At 46.9% G+C, this 25016-nt stretch overlaps 1 protein-coding gene across 5 annotated transcripts in view; it reads left to right on the top strand.

Annotated features, from left to right (window-relative positions):
• TSHZ2 (teashirt zinc finger homeobox 2) overlaps window positions 1–25016 on the top strand; it is a 459483-nt gene that overhangs the window by 254435 nt on the left and 180032 nt on the right. For 4 of the 5 annotated variants that reach the window (XM_047851694.1, XM_047851698.1, XM_047851695.1 and 1 more), the window contains exon 2: window positions 16596–19668. In XM_047851694.1, the coding sequence (XP_047707650.1) occupies window positions 16596–19660 (3065 nt within the window). In that variant the 3' untranslated portion in view covers window positions 19661–19668. Of the gene's footprint in view, window positions 1–16595; window positions 21872–25016 lie in introns of those variants that run through there. The other variant, XM_047851693.1, reaches the window with a different exon arrangement.

Genomic DNA, 25016 nt, shown 5'->3' with positions numbered 1-25016 from the left:
ACTCTGGATGGCACCCAGCCGAGCGAGGGAGAACCCTCCAGACCAAAGTGAGAAGAACCTTGCTCTCGGGGCTTGCCTCCCTACATCTGGACAACCGGCTGAAGCCCTGTTGGTTTGTGCAAGATGATATCGAGCATACATATATGCCTGTCTTTGTGTGTGCACGTGTGGGTGTGCGTGTGCATGTGCGTGTGCGTGTGTGTGTGTGTGTGTGTGTGTGTGTGTGTTTGGGTGCCTTTCCTCTACATATGAAAAATAGAGCAGAGGGAAAGATAATGCTCCTGCGGCTGGAAGAGATGAGATCATTTGTAAGTGGCTTGTTAAAGCACACATCATTTTCCTGATCAGCGGTAGCGAGTCTCCATCTTTAGGAGCTGATGCGATTTATCATGTTATTATATATTTAGGGGCTTTTTGAAAATGCTGTTATTTACTCAACCGACTGTGTATATAGACTATTTAAAGCAGATTTTTGACCCAGTAGACTGTACTAGCCCCATCTATCGTCTCAATGAGCATGTGGGGACTCTTAAATATGCAGATTATTGACACAATAGACTATGAGCGCTGGAAACATACTCTAGACGGGTACATTCAAGTCATTGGGGATGATATGTTTCTAAAAAGCATTTTCAAGGCAGACCGATGCATACAGCCAGGATCTATGGACAGAGGTACATCTGGATGGACAGAAGTCTGGCCTTGGAGGGAGATTTCCGGTTGCCAGAAACAAGGTGTTCTGATTAGCATTGCTTTATGGTATGTCCATTTGTCTATGAACATTTAAACTACCCTCTAATGAATGAATACCAAGCAGTGGCGCCACACGCTTGAGCTTGCTTTATTCTAACATGCAAAGGAGCCACTTTGTTAGGGTTAGAACAAATCCATTCTTTTACTCAAAGTATGTATTGTGCATCATCTGTTAGCCAGTGGTGTCTTTGGTTATGAGCAACAAATATTACCTCTGGCGAACTTCAGTCAAGACCAGCAATGTGCTAGAAGGAACATGGAAGAGAGCGCTGAAAGGGAAGAAGTCAGTGTGGCTCTGAAGGTGAAGGGGACGAAATCAAAGGAGATCTCTTCGTGATGTTCTTGTTAGGATGGACCCACTCCAACCATTTTCCGTGCTTGAGTCGCAGGTTCGGAATTTGAATTCTATGGGGCAACAGTCTGATTGGCCACGCTGGGATAGTGTGCCCGTATTTCAAAAAAAAAAAAAAAAGAGGAAAGAGAAAGTTCTTATGTTTTTGTCCTACCTCACTGCTCTTTAAACAAAATACCAGACATTTAAACACATACATACGCTATCTGGATCGTCCTTAAAGGAAAAGGGTCCAGGTGCAATGGAGGTTCATTAAATGAATCTCCCAAAGCCCAAAATCTGTGTCCTGCTGGCTCCTTCCCAATGTGCCTTGAAGGGAGTAGATTTATAGAGCCTAGCTCTGACAATGTTATAACTACATCAGTCCCAAATTGATCTTATGCCTTAAAAAAATAAAAATCAATTACACTACCTAATTTAACATGAAAAGAGGAGATGATTTCAATTATTAACACACCCAAATTGCAAAAGCAGGGGGAAAATGGATGGGGACAGAGCGCCCCACCAAAATGGCCCACAGTGAGGGGTGGAGGGTGTTCTGGCAAAAGCAGAAAACAGTCACCTCAAGAACTGTGACTGGTACTGGGAATGTAGGAATGAATGAAATGGATAAGCCCCCACATTCATGGGGCTCATGTTCCAATTGGAGAGAAAGATTTTCAATTCAGAGTCTCGACAGTACTGACATATGGACCAGATCATTCTTTGTTGGGTGGCGGGGCGGGGGGGTGCTCTATGCATTGTGGAACATTTAACAGTATCTCTGGTCTCCACCCACTAGATGCCAGTAGCACACCCACTCCCCTCCATAGTTACGACAAACAAAATATCTCCAGACATTGCCAGATGTCCCTAGGGGGCCAAATCACCTGGAGCCGAGTCGTGAAAAATGTATTGGGTACCACCAGAAAGATTGGTGGGAGGCCATGTGTGTCTCTAATTCAGGGTACACTTGGGGGCTGGGACCCTCCTTGGGTAAACACTGTCTCTGCTGTTGTATTTAAGCAACATTCTGAAGCACTGACTATGTATAAGACCATGTGTAAAGTTGTAGAACACAAAATAGACAAGGAGAGAAAAGAGCATTTATGGCACCCTTATCATGTGCCAAAAACTCCCAGCGCTGGGTGTGCGAAGACAAACACAAATAACTTCCTTGCTCTTAAAGAGGTTACTTTCTGGGAGGTGAGCTCAAGAGTCACAATTTGATGGGTCTGCTAAGAGTTACGGGTAAAGTCCTATGGATCACAGGAAAAAAGGGAGAATTGTACTCGGGGAGCTTGGAAACGAGCTCAGGGCAGAGATGGCATGTAAATGGGTTCAGAATTCAAAATCGTCCGTGTGTAACTAACAACGGATTGAGTGCTTGCCTACAAACAGGAATCCCAAATTTTGTGGTATTGACCTTCTTGTCATCATGGATAATTAATGGACAGGATTACCTTATACTTTGTCAAGCAAACAAACAAAAGGTCATAATTGTTAAGGGCAAAAGGATATACATACCAAGGAATAAAGCAATGTAGGACATGGCAAGGTGAATGTGCCTTTCTTGGTAAAAATGTCATCTATAAAGTAATACCCGCATCCAAACTATGAAAGGTGCACAGATTAATAGCTATACCATGAAGCTCTTGGTTGCGAGTAACTCACCCCAAATACCTTAAGTGGTAAAGAGGATTATTTGCTCCTGAAACTTCAAAGTACAAAGACAGTAAGGCTTCTGGTAGAGTTTGATCAAGGTTCCCCCTCCAATTGGTTGTAACTTTCTTGGCTCTCTGCTCTTGTATATGCTATCTTAGTCCTTAGGCTAACTTCCCTCATGGTAGTGAAATTGCTATTAGCAACTTGTAAGATTATATATTCATGCAGAAGAACAAGAAAAGCCAAAGGGAGAGACCCTTACTTTCTTAATCATCAAATCAAACGGAGAGTGCTGATCACCTGTAGGCCTAGCTGAGGCCTAATCCCATAGATAAGCCACTATTGCAATGTGATTAGGTGAGACAGATTTGAGCCCCAACAGACCTGGGTGCCACCAATCACACCCATACTTCATAGATTGGGAAGCAACCGCATTGCTTACTATAATGTATCCTGGAATGCTGGTGGTCTTTTCAGCACTGTCCAAGAATTGGCCACGTTCATTTTTAAATGCCTGTAAGTAACAAACAATTGACAAGATCTGGAAACCCACCAATGTCCTCTTTGAAAGTCTAAGGTGTAACTGCTAATTTGCCTTCTATCTCCCAATAGCTATTCAAAGATGTTAGAGACTGCATATAAGATGCTTTTCCAATGATTCAACTCATGTTTAAACATCCTTCCCCAGCTCAGAAAGTTCTGGGTCTTTTTCTTGTAATTTCTCCAGGTAAAGAAACCTTTAGGGGGCACCTGGGTGGCTCCGTCAGTTAAGCATCTGACTTCAGCTTAGGTCATGATTTCGCAGCTTGTGAATTCGAGCCCCGCGTCGGGCTCTGTGCTGATGGCTCAGAGCCTGGAGCTGCTCTGGATTCTGTGTCTCCCTCTCTCTCTCTCTCTCTCTGCCCCTACCCCATCTCAAAAATAAATAATAAAACATTGCAAAACAATTTTAAAAAAATTATCTTTGACACCCCAAATCAAATGAACTAACCAATTCGCTGAACACTGCCTTTTTGTTATTGTGGGGGGGGGGGGGGAAGCACATGTATTATTATTTTTCAGAAAATTCCACTTACATGAGAGTGGTTCAGGCACTGACTGAGAACCAACATCAGAAGATATAGAAAGTAGAGGAAAATACATAAAACAGAAAATACCAAGGACAAGATAGTGGCTGTATTATCTGTAGCCATCTATCAGTGTTCACCATTGGAGGATATTAGATCACCGGATAGTGTTGTCTTCTCCTGCCCACTGCCCACTCCTGGGACAATGACTAATTTAGTACTACGTGGGTGGTGCTGATATAGTAACCTCAAGACTTTTCCTATTTGCCTATCTCCATTATAGGTAGAGACCCAGAAAAGATGACAAGTCTTAAAAAGGCCATTCTTAAACCAACCCTCACCTGAAATCAAAGGGTCAGAAAACCCTAGACAATTTTCTATTAGATTATTCAAACTGTCGATTCAAAAAGATCGAAGACCTCTGTATCTCCCAGAAACTGGGTCATTTCCAAGAAGAACTGCTTCATCCAACTGTCCAGTGGGGATTTGGCCCCAGATCTGACTGGCTGTTTTATACAAGTTGCCTCATTTAAAAGCTAACCTAGTTAATTAAGAACTGAAATAGGTCAAGATTTATTTGACAGAGTTACCGGAGTTATTTAGAGATGCTAATCCCTTTCATCATTAACTTGTTTGTTTGTTTGTTTCTTGTAGCATAAAAATACTCAATCTGATAAGGGGATTTAAATGAATCCAGAAGGAATTGATTGAAAATAATGCTAAGAACTTTATGGATATTTTTTTTTTAGCCAACGCTTGAAAGAATAAATACTCACAGTCCTGAGAAATCCGGCCCCATAGTGTTCCTCTTCATGGCTAGGTCTTTGTTCTTATAATAATGAGAGGGGGACTATATCGAATACTTCCTATTACCATGCATTCTGAGGTCTTTCCAATTATCTCAAATCTTCTAGTCATCTTTGCAGGGGGTATAATTATTATCTCCAATTTAGAGATGAAGAGATTGAGACCCACAGAGGTGGTTAGTTTGCTCAAAATGACAATAGAAGATGTGGCAGAGGTGAGATTTGAACCCAGGAAGACATTGTGCTCTTCAATTCCATGTTACATCCCCAATGAAGGTGGTGCACTCCCTTTGCCTTCTGGTTCTCCTTCAATGACACAGTGTCCTCCTCCAGGGAACCCTCTGTTTCACTGACAACTAGAGAGAGAGGACGAGTAACCCCCTTCCTTACCACCAAGTCCTGAAGCTACAGCTGACCTTGACTTTGCAACATTTTTAAACTATTGACATGTGGGGCTAAATAATTCTTTGTTCTTGGGGACTAGCATGTGCACTGTAGGGTGTTCAGCAGCATCCCTGGCCTCTCTACCCACTCGTTGTCAATAGAACCTCTTCTCCAGTTTTAACAACCAAAGATGTCTCCAGACATTGCCAAATGTCCCTTGGGGTGCATTTGAACTTGCTCCAGGTTGAGAACCCCTGGGTTAGAGTATGATGATGACCCCGTTGGCTCCTAGGGTCACGTGTTCTTCTACAGAAACCAGCTACCAGGAAATGATCTGATAAATCCGTTCACCCTAAGGTGTGAAGGTGAGATAAGGGAATAAGTCTTCATATTTTTACAGGGGATGAATTCTTGGCTTGCCTCATGCCAAATCAACAAGAGGCAAATTGCAGGGTTTGAGGCATGAAGTAGAGTGTAAAAGCCTTCAGAGTTGAGGAGGAAAGAGTCTTTTCAGTGCCCCTGAATCTACACCCCCATCTGTTCCTGGCCTCCTCTGCCTCCCAGGAGGACCAGCCCACCCCATGTGGAACCTCAACCATCCAAAGGGATAGCCTCTTAAAAAGTCTTCTTGGTGTTCTCTATGGTTTGAAAGTGTGTTGGGACCATACAATGAAATCTAAGTTTGTCAGCTAGAGAAGACTGTGCTTTACTGATGCAATCACTCACTCATTCATTTCTCAACCCAGTCATTCATTTATTTCTTCCTGTATTCAACAAGTTGGGCCCTGGATAGCAGTGGAATACAGAGGTGAAGGTGGACTCAGCCTGCCCTGGGAGGGGCGTAAGGTCCCTTTGTGAAGCCAAACAACCAAGTGAATAGGGGAATAAAATGGCTGAAAATTGGGATAAGAACTTCACAAGAAAAATGAGGGGGCTGAGATAGAATATAACTGGCAATTGGGGATTTGGGGGGAGTGCGTGGCAGTTGCCATGATCAGAGATGACCCCTCTGAAGACAGGCCTTTGAGCTGACACTAGAAGACTGAGAAAGAATCAGACATAAGAAAAGGGGGAGGCCTTCCATGAAGGAGAAGCAGAATTTCAAAGGCCTTAAGGGAGAAAAGAATTTGATGAGTTAGGGAATAGGTGGGAGAATTTTGTCTTTTGACATCACCGAGGGGACACTGATGGGAGGGCTGTGAAATGGAAAGAGGAAAGGTCATCTCAGAGCTGCAGGCTGCATTAGGGAGCATGAACCTACGGGCCAAGGAAGGCTATTGAGAGGGTTGCACAGAGGACCCTGGGTCTCCATTTAGCAGGTCCCCATCACTGCTGCACAAGTTGATGGACTGTAGGAGAGCAAGAGTGGCCACCAATTGAAGAGGCCACCACATCTACCAGGGAAGAAATGATGGCAGCCTGGCCCAAGGCAGTGGCCTGGCGGTGGATGACAGCAAGAAGAGTTTAGATTTATTCTGGAAATAAAATTGATATCTCTGACTGACAAATTAGATACAGAGAGTGAGGGAAAAAGAAGAATCCAGCAAAAACTGTAGAGCTCGACAGATCCAAATTCAAGTCCCAATTCAGCTCTGTGACTCTGGAGATGTAATTAACATTCTCTACAACTCAATGTCATCACCTGTTAAGATGGAATTTGAAAGACGAATAGTGTTATTGTGGGGAGCAAATAATGTAACACATATAAAAAATTAGTCCACTGGCTTTTATGTGTACGTTTGTTCTCAATAGATGTTAGCTATCAGTACTTTTTTTAACAGAGAGTAGGCTGCCTCAAAGCTGGGAGTTCTCCATTATTGAGGATGTTCAAGCATATGTTGAGGGGTTACTTGACTGAAGTGTTAATAAAGTGGCAAAAGTGTATCATGAAAGCTTGAACTAAAAGCTTTCTGCAATCCCTAGATTTGATCCAATTGTATCATGGTAGAAACCCAGCTCTGCTCCTAGGGGGAAGATGGCAAGGAATAGTGGTGCTTATAGCCACACTGGCCATAACAATCATGTTGGTGGGGAATCCAACATGAAAAGTTGGAAGGTCCAATGTTTGAGCCATTAGTCATAGAACTGAATAACACCAGGACAAGGAAACCCTTCCCTGGCTAATGTTGAATTGGCCATAAGATACAAGAGGTCTTTCCACCTCAGATTTCTGTGATTCTAGAGAAAGTAAAGACTCTTCACCAGGAAAGCAAAGGCCAGATCGCTTTCTGAGAGTACAAATTTAGATTCTCTGAGGTCCTTCCTTCCTCCCTTTCTTTCTTTCTTTCTTCTTTCTTTCTTCTTTCTTTCTTTCTTTCTTTCTTCTTTTCTTTCTTTCTTTCTTCTTTCTCTTTCTTAATGGCAAGTGGTCACAGCTATGAACTTAGCAAAAGAAGCAGGTTAAAATTTCTCCATTCTTGGCTAATGCAGTTAGACGTCTTCGAGAAGACGCACGAGAAGTGGTCATTATCCATTATCTGCATGAAATATTTCAGAGAAAGCAGCAGCATTTGCCAAAAAAAAAAAAAAGAAAGAAAAAAAAAAAAAGAAAAGAAAAGATGTTTGACTTCAGGCCAGGCAAGAAGGGAACAAGATCACCTTCTCACTCCGTGGGATGGTCGTGCTAATGATGTTATTTCGAGTAAAATGAGAATATATGTCTAAAACAATACAGATGGTGCTTCAGCTTCATATACTTTCTGAAGGTCGTTCTAGACAATGATTCACTGTCCTTTTTCTTGAGGGGGGCAGAAAAAAAGCACTCCAAACTTTCCGGTCTTGGAAAGAACTGTGTATGTGTCAGTGTGTTTCTATGTCCCTGTGTGAGGAAAATGTATAGAAAATCAGGATGCACATTTTTCCGAAAATGATTGCTACCGCTTGAAAAGCCAAAGCCTGAAAATCTTAATTTGATAGGAAAGCCTCAGTCCTATTGTGTAGTTTCTTTGTCCCTGTTTCATTTCACTTTGTTTTATCCCCTCCTCCTGATTTATGGCTCTCTTGGTGTGAAACTAATATAAGGATAATGGCTTCTAAACTGGAACTACCAGAAAGCTGATGAACTAACCCCCTTTCTAACCCTCCTCCATGAATATTTTCTCCTTCTGCTTTTTAAAATTGTCACCAGAATGTTTCCCAATAATACTATACACTGAACTGATATTCTAGGTAGCTAAATACAGAGCATTTTTCTAGACCTTCTGCTTTGAGCATTAGTCATTTCTCTTCGGTGCAAAGCCCAAGGCATCCAACAAAGACCTTTCCCCTTGGATGGTGGGTTGCTTTATTTCTTGAGGACTGCAGACATGATCATTATGGGTAATGACCTAATAACTCGCTATTCAATGTTTGCGCATCACTTCTACGGAAGTTCCCAGCACACATACCACAGGCTCCTTGTAGGAATGATTTAATGTTAAGTAACAAACCCCAAGCTGGAGGAAGCTCTTTTCTTATGCATGACACATGCAAAGCTGGTTCATATCTCATGCAAATATCATCTAAAAGCTGTTGGCTCAGAATAGGATCTAGGAATAAAAAGGTGCCAAAACCAACTGATGTCAGCCGTCTGTGGGTTCAGGTGGGAGGTCAGGATGTGAGGTATTTATGAAATGCCTAGAACAGGCCCAGGAAGTTGGGAGGTTGTCCTCTCGCCTGGGTGTTTTCCATGCTTTATCATGTTTGACGCTCCTATCTTTCCTATGAAGTAGACGCTGTAATGATTCCCATTTGTAGATGAGGACACTGATCCCCTGAACATTTCAGCAGCTTTCCCAAGATCACATTAAGAGTAAGTGGCAGGTTTGAACTGAGACCTGCCTGGTCCCACGGCCAGTGGACCATCCTATCTCTTCCTTAACTGGTCAGTCCTTCAATCAGTGACTTGTATTTTTCTCTCACTCAGTGCTTCCCAGCGTCAACTGGGAGCAATGGTCTAAGCGTCAGGCATTTCATCTTTTGGTCCTTGGAGAGGAAAGGGGCTGGGCCTCTCAAAGACGTATACTCTCTTTTCACAAAGCCTGTACCCACACGCCAGGAGGAACACAGGCAGAGAGAGGCAGATTGCTACACACCTTGCTACCAGCTAATAGTTTTGCAGTTCACCACAAGACTTCTCCACCATTGTTGAACATAGGAATCCCCCGGGAATCTTGTGAAGCGATTCCTCTTCCCTAGGCCTGGGCTGGGGTTGAGAGTCCGCATTTCTAACAAATTCCGAGCTGCGGTTGCTGCCGTTCCAAAGACAAATCTTTGAGTAGCGAGGGTTCACGAGTCACTTTCTCTTCCATTTCCTTCAGTGTCCCAGGGAGGTAGGCAGGCTTGGGATTGTCACACCTATTCACCGATAAGGAATCAGGGTCAAAGAACTGGTAGGTAAAAACACCAGCAGAGCATGCCAGATCTTCAAACTCTTTGCCTCCCCTGGCTTCCTGGCCTCAGAGGTTGCAAATGGATGGCTCCCAGACATATTTGGTTTCATCTACCCCGTGTGGCCAACCGAAATACCTGGCAACCCTAAGCCCCCCACCCCACCCCCCCACCCCATGGCCAGTCCTTTCATAGCTGCTGGATTCTTTACTGTGGTATAAGCTTTCCACCGCCCACGGCTCCTCCGGATCTCTCTATCTGGCTGAGTGAGCACACTACTTACCTTTGCAATGGAGGATTGTTTTTCTTCCCTCTGGCTTACTTTGCCCACTTGAATTACCTTCCCACCTCCAGTAATGCATGGCCTTCCCGTGACGTCTTTCTCCCCAACCGCGGTGTCTAACCTCTCTCCATAACTCCTCTGTCTACTCTCGTTGGCCTTTGGAGAACCACCGTGATGGACGTTCCAGGGAAGTTTGACTGAGCTACCTTGCATGCAGTAGGTGCAGAATAAATATTTCTTGATTAAACAAATAAACAGACGAACCACCAAGGGATGACGGCGCATCCCCTTCCACTGGTACAAATCCGCTCAGTCCTTTTTTTGCTGACGGCGAAGATGTGGAGAAAGACGCAGAGCATGATTAGAAAGCAGCTTCATGGTCCAAAGTGCTAGGAGGATGACTCAAGAAAGTGCCCACAACAAGAGCGTGTTAACTAAATGGACGGTTTCTGGTTCCACACGGACCCCATCTGATGTGCACCGCATCACGCAAGTAAAATGTTCCCATTGACTGAATGGTGTGCAGGAGATGTTTATAAAAGAGATGCTGTTGTTCTTGATGACCTTCCAAAAGCTCTCGGTCCATCTCTAGAGAGCACTTATGGGCTCAGGAGAAGTCCCCCTGCCGCTGCCCCCAGCCCACCCTTAAACAGGGATTTCTGGGGCGCCTGGGTAGCTCCGTCAGTTGAGCGTCCAACTTCAGCTCAGGTCATGATCTCACAGTCCATGAGCTCAAGCCCCACCTCAGGCTCTGTGCTGACAGCTCAAAGGCTGGACCCTACTTCAAATTCTGTGCCTCCCTCTCTCTCAGCCCCTCTCCTGCTCAGACTCTGTCTCTCTCTCTCTGTGTCTCTCAAAAATAAATAAACATTAAAGAAAACCAATTTAATAAAAATAAAATAAACAGGGATATCTATTTGTTTGGTTCTGACATTCAGACAGAGGGAATGAGCCCTTCTCTCTTGACCTGTGCCTACAATCACGTTAATGAGTCATGCGTAGTGTGGTGGGGATAAAAAATCCGTATGTCGTGAATTTCACTTTGCCTGTTGACAACTTTCCTGTTTAGAAAGGTGCATGAGCTTAGATGATGAGCCCAGGATGCAGGGAGACCGAGCCTTGGCTCGTGGTACCCAGATTCTCAGAAAGTTTGACGTCTGTGCTCCGGAACAGCGTCAGGGATCCCACGGGCCCCCAGCCCAACATCCTGAAACACAAAGCTTCGGATCTCCTCTGCACAGCCCTCCGACCGGCCTTCGCTCAGGGCCTGGCCACCATCGGGAGGCGCGCAGTCTCCTTGAACGAGGTCCTCTTATCTCTTTACTCAGCCTGCCAACGAGAGTGCCAATTAGTGCCAATAATAATATACATATTAACAGATTTCTAGACCACAGTCACCAAAACACTAGAGACTCGTGACAGGGAGACCTTCCTCTGTGTCATCATTTAGCGTACCTACTGGGTACACGGCGAGCAATTCTTGCGATCCCTTCATTTATGTCCGCCCTGCACACTGTGGAATCTTTGTGTGATTTTAAACTGTCATTTAGTGGGGTAGATTGGCGAAAATGATCCTGTCACCACTGGATATGTTTTTAAATGAGGTCTTGGTTGAATTCTGGTTTAGTTTTTGAAAATCAGCCTTCTTGAATTTTATATTCTTCTCAGGTTATAACTGTCCCACCTCTACTGCCACTTTAAAAACTGCCAGTGTCTTTACAGTAAACACTCTATTGTGGATTTTCAAGGCAACTACAAAAATGTTTGCCTGGCAAAAAAAATTTTTGCTATCTAACATCATGGAACCCATGAATTATTTTGCACAATTTCATGTAAATCATTCTGAACAGACATTTTTGAAACAATTCAGGTGGCAATTTAAAAAAATATCTCTTTTGTTTTTTAACCTTTGCTATAAGAGGAAATTTCTAAAATTTAAGAGTTTATTTCTGAATTTTACTGACATACATAATAGGGTAAAAAGTTCGTAGCATATAAGATATATTTCTCCAGGGACATTTCTCCCTTGTTTTTTTTTTAAGGTTTATTTATTTATTTTGAGAGAGAGAGAGGAGGGGCAGAGAGAGAGGGAGAGAGAGAGTCCCAAGCAGATTCTGCACTGTCAGCGCAGAGTCGGATGCAGGGCTTGATCTCACAAACCGCGAGATCATTACCTGAACTCAAGAGTCGGATGCTTAACCGACAGAGCCACCGAGGCACTCCCATTTCTCCTTAGTAAAATCAAGAATTCAGAGAAAGACCACCCTCCTATTTGTGGAACCTGTATCCTGGAACAGCTGATAGACTATCTTCCTGGAAAAATTAGTCCGTACTTTCTAAGTTCCCGTGTGTGAGTCTCTTTTGAATAGAAGTCTGCTCACATTATGGATGAATTTTCTGACACTTTGCAGTCTTGATGCTTATTTTCAGTCTTCCTACTTAAAAGTTGAAATTCACAGCTCGGGGATTTCTGGCGACAAGAACATTGGTGGCTGTGTTGGTCTGAAAAGATGACCCCATTGAGAGGAGCGGGTCAGGGTGGTCATAGTTCACATCTGATCTATACTGGAGGTTAGGGGAGGGAGCTTTACCCATCATAGCTTCCAGTTGCACCGTCAAGATGTGGAGACAGAGTTTGCAACCGGAATAATCCCTTTAAGTTGTATGATCTACGCATTCGTGTGCTCGGATAAATTTTTGGACACCGTTCCATGCCAGGCTTCAATCTGAGCGTTGGGGAAAGCAAGGTCTCCATGGGGACAAGCATTTCATCTTTATATTTAGACGGAGGGGACAATCAGCCAGTAGGAAAACAAGATGATCTCAGAGTGTGGTAGGTACTACAGGGATCTCAAGAAGTAGGTGGGTGTGGCCTGGGGTTACACAGAGAAGGGGAGACGGGGCGGGACAGCCTTCTGGAGAAGGAGTCCCGGAAACTGAGACCTGAAGGACGAAAAGGGACCACCATGTGAAGGTCTGGAGGAAGAACCCTCTGGAGCAGAGAGGTCTACAACTGCAAGGAGCCAAGTCACAGAAAGGATTGGCAAAGTCAGGAAGGAACAAGTAGGCTGTTATGCCTCGGGCATGGAGAGCAGGGTGAGGGTATGGAGTAATAACACAGGGTGGTGGACCCCAAGTCCGGCAAGCCCTACAGACCACGCCAAGGACTTGGATTTCATCTTGAGTGCCGCACAAAGACACTGCAGGAGTTAAAACACAGCGATGTCACCACCCAAAACCTTATTCTTTCGACAAAGAAAATTCTAGCCGTTCCCTACAAAACGGCCTGGAGGAAGCAGAAGCAGAAGCAGGAAGCCCACTTACCCTAGTGAACAGTGGGGGTGGCACAGTCAGTGTGGGGGCCCTGGAGTAGAAGGAGAAATGGTTTCTCGAGTCAGTCACTTAGACGTAGCACTGACAGGGGTTTGCTTAGGAAGTAGCTGTCCTGGGGATGGGGAAGCTTCGTGTGGCCAGAGGGCGTCAGTGGCGAGGGATGAGATTAGAAATTGAGGTTGGAACAGGGCGGGTGTTTGCCACCACAGAATTTGATCTTCAACCTGAAATCGGCAAGGAGGTTCCACAGAGAACGGTTGTGCCTTGGCATAATGGTGCCTTGGCATTTTTTTTATTGTGCCTTGGCATAATGGTGATCCAGTTTCTTTTGTTAAATGAGGATTCCTAAGAACAAACTTGCCACTCATCCACTTTACCAAGATTTACACATGATGCGATCTTATTAAACAAATCATCGATAGAGAGAGAGACAGCTTCTCATTACACACCCAGATCACCCATATTCTGGCTGTCTTTCCTCTCTCTCATCAGCCGCCGGTGGCAAACAAAATCACTTAAGTCAAGTGAGCGGTTTTAAATGTGTAATATCAAAACGTGTTTTTAGAAACTCCTTGGAACCCCCATCCGTCGTTAAAATACATTCACTTCAACGGACGCTTTGGCCCTTTTTTTTTTTTTATGAAGCCTTTCAATGTGTTACCTTATCGGGTGCGTGAGATTTAGTCTGTCCTGCAGGAGAAAACAGACAAAAAGGGTCTCTCAGCATGAGTTACTCTTCTGTAAAGGTTATAGTAAACATGTCAATGCCTAATTAAGCAGAAAATTTTATCTGTATTGTGGGGGAGGCATTTGCTGTCTCTGACATTTCTTCTGGGGAATCCATTTAGAAGGACAAAGTCGACTGTGAAGCTAGGCTGGTCCGGAAAGCACAGCTTCCAGATGTCAGCAGGGAAAAAAAGCCAAAAACACTTATTTTCTCCTGTGTGAGAATGACTATATCGGCCGGGCCGATAATGGGGCGGGGGTTGGTGCATGCATGTGCACACCTGTGTGCACACACACGTGTGTTTATTTCATCAACACACACACACACACACACACAGTAACATGAATTGCTTCCAACCAAATGCCAGGCCCTGTGCTATGCACCGAAAATGGTGAGCCGAGTAAAACCTGGCCTGGCCACACTCTTAATCAGTTGTGGTGGCAGACACCTCTTTTTTCCTCCTAGATTTTTTTTCCACTGGTCTGTGGGTGTAGGCGTGTGTGTGTGTGTGTGTGTGTGTGTGTGTGTGTGTGTTGCTATGGTCGTATAGCTCATAGATATGTAACTGTATGTCTCAGTTGGCCTGGAACAGCTCTGGCTAATGAGTGTCGTCCCAGATTTTGAGCAATAAAGCCCTTTTAATTCTCAAAAGTGACCCTGTTTGATTGATAAAATTTGCCTGTTGCTTTGGAGTATTTTGTTTGGCTCTGTAGCAACTCATTTATTCATTTTATAACAGGCTTTCTCCTTGAGCTTAATGATATGACTCACATACCAAATACTGATTTGCGAACATACAAATTAGTCCAGGAAAAAGAAAATGCAGTGGGGATGGGGGGGGGGGGCGGGGGTGGTCTAATTTAGTCATTCAGTTCTTTTAAGCTAGGTTTTCTTGCAAGGAATGACCACTTACTAATGGCTGCTCAACTAGACTGAGTACCTTCTGTTTTCATCAAAGCAATTTATGGAACCGGAGACCAGCAACACTAGTTTAATGAAAACCCCACTGGTCAGCTTGCTAGGAGAGCAGAAACAGAACAACAGTGACAATACTGGTCAAATCTAGAATGAACACAACCACCAAGCTCATGGCTAAACCCAGTTTTTACATTGCGTCTTGCTTTATGGTGCCATGTCCTTTAAATCGTGGGTTCTTGTCTCCAGCATTTCTCCCCTCCCAAGTGATTACCTACTTAGTGACATTTCCATAAAATGCCACTGCTTCACCTTTAACCTTTGGGTCTCCGCGAAGTTTTCTTATCCTTTAGGTTGGTCATAGAGAGTGGAGCGTAGTGGTTAGACCCACAGGCTCTCTCATCAAACAGGCATGTTGTGACGCCGCCATACTAATTGGGTGGCCTTGGGCAAATTTCTTAACCTTAGAGCCTCAGTTTTCCCCATGCGTGAAGTGAAAATAATAATAGTTCTTCCATCGTGTGGGCAATCAGACAAAATGGAAGAAGGCATTGGCGGTGGTTAGCAGGGCTCCCAGGAGGTAGCGATTGCTCAATAAACATTTATCTTTAGCAGCCGCAGCAGGAGCCTTTGGAGTTTCTGACTGGAGCTGCCTTATGCCCAACAAACCCCTTTGTCTTCTATTCTAACTCGCTCTGCCTGCCTGTGGGACAGACCTCCATGCATGATCACTCTTTTCCCAGCTTGCTCGCTGGTGAAGGGGAACATGGCACCACCCTAGGGTTTCTCCCAGGCACCCACCTGCACTCAGACGGGAGAGAAGAGCACACCAGGAAAACACTGCATTGAGATCACGCAAGCCTTGCAAATCTAAGACTGAATCTCCCTTGCTTTGGTCCCTCTTTAGTTGCATTTTATCCACGAGGCTCTGAAAAGGCCAGGTGAAAGAAATGAACACATGGGCATAAATAGTCACTTTCCCCATCTCCGTTGATGGATATTTGCCCATTAATTCCCTCTGCACCCGCTCTCTTGTGCCGCTCTCTCATGCCTTCATTTTCCCTATGCAATTACTGGCCCTAAATCCTCTCAGAGAAGGGAAGGCATGCATCCCCAATAGCATTTTGCATCTACAAATCAAACGTATAATTGGCATCTCATGACGGACACCCACAAATCACAAAGCATTTGAAATTACAGGCACAAGATCGAGAGGGCATTTTCAGCCTTGTCTGAAAAGGTCTTCATAAACCTGTTTGAGAATAATAAGATAGCCCCCAAATCTCCCATCCCAACACCATTTGCTATTATTTCAAAATCATTATGTTTGCCGAGCTTACGTAATTTTTTAGCTCTCGACGGAAGATTTTATTCGATACTCCGTAATCTCTCTTCCTGCCGTGTGACTCTCTACAAATAAAACTGTGATAACGAAAAGACACCGGCTATCAAAAATATAATGGCAGTGCATCTCAATTACCTACAAGCACTCAAATATGGTTTATTAAGATAATTGTATGCCAGCATATCCAAGGCTCTCGGTAAACCTTACCACGGAGATGCCGAGGGTCAAATCTAGTTTTCTCGTGAGCCAACGTCCTTCTCCGTAAAGATCTGTTTTTGTAGGGTTGAATTCCAGCCCAGCTTTCCTGAAAGCCGTACCTATGAATTTAGCCACGCTCCGACTATCAGAGCGCTAGGTATTCCCTAAACGTGAATGTTATTAACTTGGGACTCTAGGCATTTAAAAAGACCTGTGACTCCTGTCGGTTAAAAAAAGGCCTTAGATAGCACACGGGACACCATTTGGCTTTTCCCTGTGTCTGTGGTTTGCAGTTACTAAAAGCGTAGATTCGCTCGCTATGCGATTCGGTATTGGCAGCACTCGCTCCAAGCGGGAAGACTGGGACGGAATATGGGACCCGCCACTATTATTTCATATCCTCCTCTACTTCTCTTGCAGGCTACGCCCAGGAGGAGCAGCTGAAGGAAGGAGAGGAAATAAAAGAGGAGGAGGAAGAGGAGGACAGTGGTTCGGTAGCTCCGCTTCAGGGCAGCAATGACCCGGGGACAGACGAGGAGCTAGAAACGGGCCCCGAGCAGAAAGGCTGCTTCAGCTACCAGAACTCTCCGGGAAGCCACCTGTCCAATCAGGACGTGGAGAACGAGTCTCTGCTGAGCGATGCCAGCGATCAGGTGTCGGACGTCAAGAGCGTCTGCGGTCGAGACGCCGCGGACAAGAAAGCCAGCGCGCACCCCAAGCCTCCCAACGAAAGCCACAACTGCATGGATAAAATGACCGCCGTCTACGCCAACATCCTGTCCGACTCCTACTGGTCGGGCCTGGGCCTCGGCTTCAAGCTGTCCGGCGGCGAGAGGCGGCCCTGCGACCCGCGCAACGGCAGCAGCAAGACCGACTTCGACTGGCATCAGGACGCGCTGTCCAAAAGCCTGCAGCAGAACTTGCCTTCCCGATCCGTGGGGAAGCCCAGCCTGTTCAGCTCGGTGCAGCTGTACCGGCAGAGCGGCAAGATGTGCGGGTCGGCGTTCACCGGGGCCAGCCGCTTCCGGTGCCGGCAGTGCAGCGCCGCCTACGACACCCTGGTGGAGCTGACCGTGCACATGAATGAGACGGGCCACTACCAAGACGACAACCGCAAAAAGGACAAGCTGAGACCCACGGGCTACTCCAAGGCCCGGAAACGGGCTTTCCAGGATATGGACAAGGAGGATGCTCAGAAGGTTCTGAAATGCATGTTCTGTGGCGACTCCTTCGACTCCCTCCAAGATTTGAGCGTCCACATGATCAAAACAAAACATTACCAAAAAGTGCCTTTGAAGGAGCCAGTGCCCACCATTTCGTCGAAAACGGTCACCCCGGCCAAGAAGCGCGTCTTCGACGTCAACCGACCTTGCTCCCCCGACTCGACCACGGGCTCGTTTGCGGAGTCGTTCTCCTCTCAGAAGACGGCCGGCCTGCAGCTGTCGTCCAACAACCGGTACGGCTACCAGAACGGCGCCAGCTACACCTGGCAGTTTGAGGCCTGCAAGTCCCAGATCCTCAAGTGCATGGAGTGTGGCAGCTCCCACGACACCCTGCAGCAGCTCACCACCCACATGATGGTCACGGGGCACTTTCTCAAGGTCACCAGCTCTGCCTCCAAGAAAGGGAAGCAGCTGGTGTTGGACCCGCTGGCCGTGGAGAAAATGCAGGCTTTGTCGGATGCCCCAAACAGCGATTCGCTGGCTCCCAGGCCGTCAGGTGACTCCGCCTCTGACCGTGCGGCCTCTACAACCGAGCCGAAGAGAGAGAGCAAAAAGGAAAAACCGGAGGAGATCAGCAAGGACGAGAAAGTCCTGAAGAGCGAGGAGTACGAAGACGCTCTCCAGAAGCCGTTAGACCCTACAATGAAGTATCAGTATCTAAGGGAGGAGGATTTGGAAGACGGCTCCAAGGGCGGAGGGGACATTTTGAAGTCGTTGGAAAACACCGTCACCACGGCCATCAACAAAGCCCAGAACGGGGCTCCCAGCTGGAGCGCGTACCCCAGCATCCACGCGGCCTATCAGCTGTCGGAGGGTGCCAAGCCTGCCCTGCCCTTGGGATCCCAGGTCCTGCAGATTCGCCCTAACCTCACCAACAAGCTGAGGCCAATTGCCCCAAAGTGGAAAGTAATGCCACTGGTCTCTGTGCCCACCAACCTGGCCCCATACACTCAAGTGAAGAAGGAGCCAGACGACAAAGACGAGGTCGCGAAGGAGTGTGGGAAAGAAAGTCCCCAGGAAGAGGCCTCACCTTTCAGCCACTGCGACGGGGATGCTTTCTCCAAGAGCGAAACCCCTTCCGAGTCCAAGAAGGCTGAGCCTTGTCTCCTGAAGGAGGAGGCCAGGCTGGTGGAGGAGGGCGGCGAGCCCGAGAAACGCCCGCCCCTCGAGCCAGCGCACTCCCTCAGCAACGGGTGCGCCCTGCCCACGCGTGCCCCGGCCCTGCCATGCATCAACCCACTCAGCGCCCTGCAGTCCGTCCTGAACAATCACCTGGGCAAGGCCACGGAACCCCTGCGCTCCCCTTCCTGCTCCAGCCCAAGCTCAAGCACAATGTCGATGTTCCACAAGTCGAGTCTCGGCGTCATGGACAAGCCGGGCTTGAGTCCTGCCCCCACGCGGCCGGCCAGCGTGTCCAGGCGCTACCTGTTCGAGAGCAACGATCAGCCCATCGACCTGACCAAGTCCAAGAGCAAGAAAGCCGAGTCCTCGCAAGCACAATCCTGTACGTCCCCACCTCAGAAGCACGCCCTGTCTGACATCGCCGACATGGTCAAGGTCCTCCCCAAGGCCACCACCCCAAAGCCCGCCGCTTCCTCGCGGGGCGCCCCCATGAAGCTGGAAATGGATGTCAGGCGCTTTGAGGACGTCTCCAGCGAGGTCTCGACCCTGCATAAGAGGAAGGGCCGGCAGTCCAACTGGAACCCTCAGCACCTCCTGATCCTACAAGCGCAGTTCGCCTCGAGTCTGTTCCAGACGTCCGAGGGCAAGTACCTGCTGTCCGACCTGGGCCCTCAAGAGCGAATGCAAATCTCGAAGTTCACGGGGCTCTCGATGACCACGATCAGCCACTGGCTGGCAAACGTCAAGTACCAACTTCGGAAAACGGGCGGGACGAAGTTCCTGAAAAACATGGACAAAGGACACCCCGTCTTTTATTGCAGTGACTGTGCCTCCCAGTTTAGAACCCCTTCCACCTACATCAGCCACCTGGAGTCGCACCTGGGTTTCCAAATGAAGGACATGACCCGCATGGCGGTGGAACAGCAAGGCAAGGCGGAGCAAGAGATCTCGCGGGTGTCGTCGGCTCAGAGGTCTCCGGAAACCGTAGCTGGCGAAGAGGACACAGACTCTAAGTTCAAGTGTAAGTTGTGCTGTCGGACATTTGCGAGCAAACACGCAGTAAAACTCCACCTGAGCAAAACGCACGCCAAGTCACCCGAACACCACTCTCAGTTTGTCACAGACGTGGACGAGGAATAGCTCTTCAGGTATGGGTTTGCTCCCAGGTGACGGGACAGTAGCCTTGTGAGGAGCTTCTTGTTGGGAGATGGGTCTGCTTAGAGGCAGCTCACGTCTCCCGGTACCAAGAGGACAGGAGCCTGCTGGAGTAGGACTTACTTGCATGAGACACTAGAACGCGATAAGTCCTAGCCGCTCTCCCAATGTCTCCAGATTAGAGTTGGTGAACAGACGGACACGAGTTCAGAGAGTTGGCGCGTGCAGATTTTACCGCCTCACGAGGTGTGATCCCCTTAGGGACCCCAAGGCCCTCCAGCCGAGGCTACACCTCACTTTAATTAATACGTACAGACCCCCCCCCACCACCACCATGGTCCCGACTCACCCCCTCGCCTTCCCATAGCGATGCTGATGACGTAGGGAGTGAGTTAAGGCTGAGCAACCGAATGAGCGTTGCAGAGTTCCTGGGGGCAGCCGCTGTGCAGAGATTTCCTAATCAGCTCGTGGACTTTGCTATTATTGCTTGCAATCGATGCTTTTGGCAGCTTCCTTTCAGCGATCGCTGCTGATACCTGCCCCGCCCGTCCCTCTGTCTATCGCCTCTGTTAGAGTTGCTAGGAAAGGGCATCTGGCCTGTAGTCAGACGGCAGAAAAATATTCACTGCAGAACACTGGGGTGAAGAGAGAGGAAGCTTACTTTCTTCTCTCATCTTTCGGTTTTCTTTAGGATAGACTAATATGAGCGTCGACCCTTAACAAAGATAGATGCGCTGCATGCCCTCAAGAGTTTATTTTACCTAAACAAACAAAGGACTTTCCGAACGCCCATTGCCAATGCACATGGGGTCCCGCGGCATCCAGATAATTTGCATCATGTATCATAGAAGTTCTGTGCCTTGTATAGTCACTGGTGCCCAGACTATCTATGTCACCTCCAAGAAAGAGGACAGAGGCCAAGGTCAAATGCCTTGGCAGTCTTGCCACACCGGCCGTGTCAACTGTTTTCAAGGCTGGGTCTTCACCCAATGCATTCATCTCTCTTTTTTGTATTTTGTCTACTTCCTTTTCTCTCCCCTTCAGCATGACCCCCCCCCCGCCACATGCGAAGGACCTCCACACATACTCAAGTTGTCCCCCCACCTCAGGCCGCGCCCCAGACGGGGACCCGACCTGACTTACAGCCTCAGCACTTACCAGTCCAGTCAATGTCACGCTAGGTGACAGCTTAGTTCCTTCAGTTCATTCACAGTAAGATACGAACAGCCGATAATACTGTATCCACCCTCGCCACCCCCCCCCCCCCATCGTCAGAGCCTTTGTTTTTACATAGGAGACTTTCAGATCGAGCCACAAAGGTATGAGCACTGGCAGACCTCCCAAGCGGAAGGAGGGATATTTATGTGGGTGCGGCTTTGGGCTCCCCTCACGTCAGGTGGGGAGACTTGCCGAGCGTGAGGATGGTCAGGATGAAAGAAAGGGTGGAAATCTGGGCCTGTCCCCTCAGTGAGAAGATCTAAGAGCTTCTGATAAAGGGGAACCCATCCTATAGGTCCAATGGCTATGTGGGCGCAAATGAAGACTATTGTTTTGTTTGCATGTTTTTATCACGATAATTAAAATGTGCAACCAGCAGGTTCATCTCTTGCTTTCCAAGCATGATTTGTTCAGCTCACACTATTGAAAGAAAAGCCAAAATTCAGCTATTGGATCTCTAAGTGAGCTCGGGGCTTGGCGACATTCTATTTATTTGCTATATAACATTTTAAATCTTATGTAACTTGCTATTATACTTTTCTGGTCCTTGAAAAAGAAAAAAAAAAAAGGTGGATATATACAGAATACCCAGAGAGAAGAGAGATGTTTCCAATCCCAAAGTGGCAGGGTCCAAACCATGGTCAAGAGGACCAATAGGTAATGTTTATTTGTGCTACAATAAAGACCAATTTTCCACCTGTTAGGTTTGTAATCATTCTTTGGAAAAAAAATTAATATCGTTGCCAAAACATCGCGGTATGTAAATAGAGAGATGGGAGAAGAAGAAAGCCTTAGTCAAAATTGGAATCGTGCGTGTCTGTTCTGAGGAAGCAAAAGTAAACTGATCATTTGGAAAAACCTACACGAAAGGCCCTTAACAAATAAGGTAAATACAAAGACAGGATAGCTCTTTTCTCATCCCTCCGCAGGCTTTGGACTTTTGAAGCACCATATTACAGAGTAAATCACTGTATGAAACCAAAGTTCCGTTCTTATATAAACACCGTGATGCTGTGCTTTCGAGCTAGGATGACAGAAAACCAAGTTTGAGTATTTAAGACTCGTTCAAAGCAGTAGGAATGTACGTGTGTGGTGTGTTTGGGTCAATACTAAAGATAAGACAATCTGCCGGAGTAGCTCCCGACTTGGCGCAGAGATGGCTTTGTGATGCTCTGGTCACCTCGGGAGGCATGTCCTCTCTTAGAACAACACTCAGTACGTTGCCCAATGCTTAGAATTATGCATAGATGGTTTTAAACGATCACAAAACGAGATGGCTGTTACCCGGCGCTCTGATTTTAGCTGGTACGCGTGGTACCACAAGTTGTACCAAACCGACACGATGTTTGAGAAAAGCGTGGTCACGAGTTTACGGAAGAATTGGGAGTTTGCCGTGTCTGTGTTCTCCGCCAGATGCAAATTCTGCCCCGAATTTTCTTTCCTTTCTCAGATAGGTCTTGAACCCTGCACGGTGCTCGGCCAAATAGGAAAGGCGACCTTTCGTTAAAAATTATTTAGACAACATTACATTGTGCAGCCCTGTTTTAGGACAGGAGTGTTCTAGAACAATTTCAGTCGGTATTTGTACATACCTTTAAAAACCGCACGCTCTCGAGGAACAGAAGTTACACAAAGAGCAAATCAACGAGGCTAAAATGCATAAAGACTTGAAATTACAGTCATTTCCGTGTAACGCAGCGTGCAAGGTTAGCAGCACACCTCGTCCCGGAATGGGGGGCAAGAATGAAATTCGAGTCCAAGAAGCAGCCACCTTTGCTGCGGGCGATTTGAGAAAGACACACTTTCAGGGTGAACAGCATGTAGACTTGCCAAATAAAATACAAGATGTCCAGTTACATGTGAATTTCAGATAAATGACAAGTTTGTAGAATAAGCATGTCCCAAGTGTTGCATGGGCCACATTTTTACTAAACAAACAAACAAACAAAATTACTCATTGTTTGCCTGAGATTCCAATTTAACTGGGCATTCCGTATTTTTATCTGCTAAATCTGGCAACCCTCACAAATGGATTATATGGCATTCTGGAAAGAGCAAAGGGGCTGCATTCATTAATGTCTGTAAGAGACATGGCCCTTTCCTTCATCCATCAGAGGAATACTCCTCCCTTCCTTCCTCTTTACCTCCCTCCCTTCCTTCCTCCTTCCTACCCCCTCCTTCTTTCCCCCTCCCTCCCTTCCTCCTTCCTTCCCCCCTCCCACTCCTTTCTCCTTCCCTTTCTCCTTACCTCCCTTCTTTCCTCCCTCCCTTCCCTCCTTCCTCCCCCCTCCCTCCTTTCTCCTTTCTCCTTTCCTCCCTCCTCCCTCCCTCCCTCCCTCCCTTCGTCCCTGTTTCCCCTCCCTGAGTCTCTTTCATCTTACAACAAACACTGCTTGTGCTTTTACTACGCACCAGCCACTCTTCAGCAATGGACGCGTAATGGGGAGCCAGTTGACCCTCCGATTATAGTAGCCAAATGTGCCGGCCCTGTGGCAAGTGCTTTACAAACATCATTTCACTTTATTTTCACAAACAGCCCTGTAAGTTAGGGCTGGATTCCACCGTGTCACGGGGGAGGAAGAGGAGGCAGAGAGATTCGGGGCGAATTCCCACAATCTCGGAACCTCACTCATTCGTGATCACCTACCCAGAAGGCTATCGCTCCAGGCCACGCACCACCCTGATCCCGGGCAATAAACCAGTGACCGGGACGAGACGCTGCCTTGGAGGCTCACGGCAGACATACAGATGGGCAGCTCTGGGGTAAACGGTCAGTGGAGCACACGGGAGGGGCGTCTGCCCCATCCCGGGGGGGGGGGGGGGGTGGGGGAAGCCCAGGAGGGGAATGAATGGTGGTTTCCGAGGCTGCCCAGGATGCATCCACCGTCTCTAAGATCTGGCCCACTTCTGGGTCTATAAAATGTGGACACAGTCCTCCCGTCCTAGAAAACTCTGAGAATTAACTAGGCCTGTGCAATTCTTTCCCAGAAAGCCTGGCAACCGGTAGGTTCACAGGAAAACTTAGTCCTCCACCGTCCCTGCCGGTTTCCACCACGTTCCTCAGCCGCACCTGCAGCATGTGGGACGCGTGGGCTCTTCCCAGGTGGCCCCGTGGAAGCCTCCACTTGCTACTTGATCATAATGATAGCAAATGACAGCAAAACTCCCACTTCCTGGCCTCTTCCGCGAGCCAGGCATGGTTATTCATATCATCCTAATTTGCAAGGAGCTCTAAGCGTTTCGGGATTTGTCCAAGAGCGCACAGTAAGGGCAGAGGCGGACTCAGCCCGGGACTGCTCGACACTCATCACCTACTGCCTCTCGGCTCCTCCACCGAGAGAGTTTCAGATATTGAAACTGGGCGGGGGGTGGGGGGGGGGTGCTGGAACTGGCCCGCAGGGTGAAGCAAATCTCGCTCTCTTGATTATGATTTCCTTGTCCTGTCAGGCAGTTGCACATTTGCCATAGAGCGTCTAACCAAGGAATGACCCAAATTCCAGTAAAAATTCACATGTACAGTTTGGTTTGTTTTTTTGGTTTTTGTTTTTTGGTTGTTTTTTTTTTTTTTTTTTTTTTTTTTTTTTGATCACTATCCTGACTCTCACTTGAGGGAAGCAAACTGAGAATTCAGGAACAGGGTCGGCTACAAGACTCGCGCACTCCCAACGCAAGAAACAAATGTGTAGCCTGTTGGAATGCGTTCATTTCATGCAAGCGATCTGGCTTGACTCCCTCGCACATGGCTGGCCCCCCTCTCTGTTGCACTCTCCTCCTCATCGGGACCTTCGAAATCTCAATCCTGACGTGTATAATTTGGTGCTTTAATATAGAGTAACATTATTTTTCATTTACTCCAATCTGCCAACAGTATCATCGTTTCATTTAACCAGATGCAATTCTTTTTTCTTTCGCTAAATTGAAAATCCATGAGCGACAGGGAGTGCAATGTTTTAATTAGCTCATATTTTTTATATGGATTTATGTCTTTAAAATACATTTGTGTAATTCTTCAGCTAAATTAAAAACGTCTTCCCGCGAAAGTGAGGAGGGGAAAATAAAGAGCTGAATTGTGTCATTAGCTTAGGTAGATACAGATGGGGAGAAGGACTTCGTGGGGGGCCAC

The sequence above is a fragment of the Prionailurus viverrinus genome, chromosome A3 (genome assembly GCF_022837055.1).
Source record: "Prionailurus viverrinus isolate Anna chromosome A3, UM_Priviv_1.0, whole genome shotgun sequence".
Classification (NCBI taxonomy): Eukaryota; Metazoa; Chordata; class Mammalia; order Carnivora; family Felidae; genus Prionailurus; species Prionailurus viverrinus.
Note: the sequence above shows the minus strand (reverse complement) of the source record. Positions and strands in the feature narration are given on the sequence as shown.